This window comes from Arvicola amphibius, chromosome 13 (genome assembly GCF_903992535.2).
Source record: "Arvicola amphibius chromosome 13, mArvAmp1.2, whole genome shotgun sequence".
In the NCBI taxonomy this organism is placed as follows: Eukaryota; Metazoa; Chordata; class Mammalia; order Rodentia; family Cricetidae; genus Arvicola; species Arvicola amphibius.
Genome location: NC_052059.1, coordinates 58,387,689 through 58,391,751, shown reverse-complemented (window position 1 = coordinate 58,391,751; position 4,063 = coordinate 58,387,689). Strand labels below are relative to the sequence as shown.

The following is a 4,063-nucleotide window of genomic DNA, read 5'->3' as shown; positions in this document are numbered from 1 at the left end:
GCCCCATCCTCCATTAATGTTCCCCGAACTTTAGGTAAAGAAATCGTGTTGTGGATGTAAAATTGAGCTCAGTACCTCATGATCGCTTGTTACTGAATTTTGATTGGTTGTGTTTTCCTGCACTGGTCTCCATTTTTGTAAGAAGTTCCTGTGATGGGATTGGGAATTGTATTTATCAGGGGTATAATGACAGATATTTAGAATGCAGTTAGGAATTATGATGGTTTAGTAAAGTAGCTGAAGTAGGTTTCCTTCTAAGCTCCATGACCTCACTAGTCCCTGGTTTCCAGTGGCAGACATGTTTTCCCTTCTCATGAGTGGACCTTCATCTCTAGTTAGTTAGTGTTCATCATACTGGCAGGCACTCTGAATACTATTAGAAGAGAAAAGTGACCACCAACCCAGCTATAAGCCCATTGATCTACAACTTGACCTGTCTACCCAGTATACTGGTGCAATAGTGGCACTAAAGTTGTGGGAGTAACCAAACATGATCTTAATGTTTGACTTTGGAATTAAGCGATGAAATGAAACCCATGCCTCACCCTGCTCCTTTAGTGAACCTTAGGTCAGATAGGTCATGGGTCAAGGGGAAAACCAAATACTGTTATCTGGTAAAGCAGTGGTTCTCAAGTTTCTCAATGCTGCAGCCCTTTAATACAGTTCCTCATGTTGTGGTGACCCCCAGCAAAAATTTTATTTTCACTGCTGACTTCACAACTGTGATTTTGCTTTTGCTGTGAATCCCAATGTAAATATTTTTGTTTTCTGATGGTGTTATGCAACCCTTGTAAAATGGTAATTTGGCCCATAAAGGAGATATGACTCACAGATTGAGAACCAGTTTGATAAAGGAACATAGCAATGAAATGACTCCTAATGACTTTCTGCTATTCCCAAGAATCCGTATCTCACTCACCACAGAAACTTCCTCTTGCTGTGCATGGGAACTAAAACACAGGCCCACAGTGAGACTATGTGCAGAGTAAGAGATTTTGGAATTCTTAGTTAAATGAGAAGTCTTCATCAAATCCTTCCCATTGGTACACAGGGTACTTCATGAAAGAAGAGGTGGAAAGAGTGTATGAGCCATAAGTGGTGGATAACAACAGACCTTATTTATGTAAGAACTCATGGAGATTGTGGCAGCATATGCAGAGTCTGCACAGGTTCAAGCCAGATGTGGTTCTGCTGGGGGACAATGGTCTGTACCCTGTCACTTGTATTTTAAATAAACACTGATTGGCCAGTAGTCAGGCAGAGAGTATAGGAGGGGTGACCATGCAGGAAGTAGAAGTGGGCAATGAAAATTCTGGGAAGAGGGAAGTTTCAGTCTGAAGTCATCACCCACACATGGAAGAAGCCAGACACAGAGGAAACAAGATGTGACTGCCTTGCCGAAAAAGGTACCAAGCCTCGTGGCTAACACAGACAAGAATTTTGGGCTAACATAAGCTATAAGAGTTAATAAGAAGCCTGTGTTAATAGGCCCATCAGTTTACAGTTAATGTAGGTCTCTGTGTGTTTCTTTGGGACTGAGTGACTACAGGACCGGGTGGGACAGAAACCTTGGTCAACATGGTTCCAATGTGGACACAGGCTCCTATCCCTGACTAAGAAGGTATCTCCAATGGACAGGTGCTTGTGAGGGAAAAATTAGTTTTCTCCAATAGAGTCTCACTGAATATACAAACCACAGTCAAAGATATGTCCCATTCCTAGCAATATATGGCCAACACAAGTAACTCACTGGTACTTTTGTGGAAATTTATTTCATATTTTTTGTTTTGACTTTTTAAAAGTATTACTGGACTGCTTGTGTGTTATTATTTCCAGATTTCTGTTGTTACAGATTTTGGTTTAATGTGTGTTGGAAAACTCCCCCCTCCCCAAGTCCCCTTCAGTAACACATTTCCACTGTGGTCATGTATTCTCCTTATGCAAACATACTATACACTTTATAAAGAGCCAGGATCTTCACAGCCTGTCCTCCTTTCCCCTTCCACCCTTGGTCAGAGGCAGCCTCTGTTTAGTCCTCCCCATCACAGTAAATCTCTCTTTTTTGAGTCCTATTTCATGATATGACTTTGTGGCATTCCCTGCATCCAATACACCAAGTTACTGTTCCTTCCTCCTTGAACCCTAACAACAATATACCTCTGTATGTGTGTTTCTTGTGTCTTTTCTTTCTTTCGTTTTATGTTTGATCAATTTTTCCCATCTGTGTGCTAAAGAGAGCAATAAAAGCAAAAGTAGGTGTGATGTTGTTGTGTGGAAGTGTAGAGGATCTGAAAATAAATCATGGATGTTAAATCTTAATTAAAATTTAATGTATATATTTTTCAACTAAAATAAAGTGGAAAATATTTGAGCCACACCAGTATGTGTTACATTCATTCCCATAATAATAAAGTATTTTCCATGTAAGTTAAACCAACCCTCCTGTGGCTCTTACCTTCCATTTGATATGGAATAGAAGGAGAATAATCAGAATTTCTTTACCCTATTTTCTGTACTCTAGCTCAGACTTTGCTGGGGCCCTGTAGGTTTGGGTGCAGGCTGCAGGTGTACTGGGGAGCACTGTGTGCTCACTGCACAGAGGTAGACAGCTGAGTCACTGGGCTGGGAGTCTCTGATGTGCAGGGAAACAAGCAGGCTGGATTTATTGAGATGAACTGTGAATCTGCCTTTTTTCTTTTCACCATTGGTGAAGATGGACATCAGAGCCTCGGGTTCTTTCCCAGGATTCTGTCTGTACCACCAGAAGGACTGAGAAGCACTATCACTGAAAGTGCAGTTAAGAGAGGCCGTGGCTCCGTCTGAGACACTGAGGAATTCTGGGTTCTGCTGCACCTTCTGCTGGCTCCTCACCCCTGTGCAGAAAAACAAAGGTCAGATAAACAGGACTGGATGCATATGGATAAAGACACCCCAGAATGGCTTTTTCATGGGCCTCCCACCTGCTTTCGTTTCAGCATGAGAACATTTCTAACCTCCCTCCTAAAACATGTGAAGGTTATAGCCTCCCATATTGTATTTTTATGTGCCCATAGGAATGGTCAAACTCACCCCTCAGTTGAAGCCAGAGTACCACTAGCAAAACACTTAAGGGATGCTTCATTGTTTTCACTGAAGATTCACACTTCAATCATAACAAAAGGACTGGCACTTAGGGAGTTCAATTTCTTCTGCTGTAAGATGCATAAAAAACGAAAAACCCCAAGCTGTTCATCCAATTAGAAAGAAGGGACTAGTTTTCACTTCTATCTCAGAAGCCTTTCTCCTCCCTCTCACCACCCCCACAACACACAGACACAAAGGACCATGTGAGAAATTGCATCTGGGTCTCTGAGAGGATGCTGCCATCTGGTGGACCCACCTTAGAGTCAAAAACTAATTTAAATGCATACTCTTTTATGTGAACTATTAAAACAAGAAATAGTCAGGTGAGAAGTTTGAAACTTTGCTCAAGTTTATGTATATCTGTCCTTATCCAAACATTTTCACCAAATGGTGACTTATTTTCAGCAAATGAAAGTTATTTTACTAGTCACTTTTCTGTAATATTTCTGAAGAACTTCTCAATCAAATAATAATTTATGTTCTTTATCTCTTCTCTGAATAAGCTTCTACACCCCTATATTGTTCCTCCATCATCAGTTTTTATATAAACTTTCTATAATTAAAAAATCTGTTAAAAATAAGATACCTTCATTTATTTATAAGAGACATTATCTCGTATTCCCTCTTTTTCAAGCCTATGAATATTTATCAAACAGATTGTAACTCATTTAGAGGCTTTTGTCTGAATCTGTCTTTATTATATATTTGAAATCTTTTTCTGACAAGGAGAGTATTTAAAATGCTAAGTGGCATGGCCAGGGCTAATTCTGTGGTTTTGTCTTTTGACTCCACCCCATCCAATATGACAGAGGTATGTTCACCGGCAGCTGTGTGAACCGTGTTCACTGTCCCAGTTCCAGGGATGCAGATGGTCTGTGTAACAGTTAAGCAGCTTGTACACTCTACCCACAGACCCCAATTCAGTTCTCTAAGCTGAACC

General features: G+C 40.6%; 1 gene segment (V, D, J or C); it reads right to left on the bottom strand.

Moving 5' to 3' along the window:
* Positions 1-2,517: 2,517 nt before the first annotated feature.
* LOC119799839 lies at positions 2,518-3,135 on the bottom strand. The segment is given in 2 exon segments: positions 2,518-2,873; positions 3,070-3,135. Coding segments are annotated over 2 exon segments (408 nt in total).
* Positions 3,136-4,063: the final 928 nt, after the last annotated feature.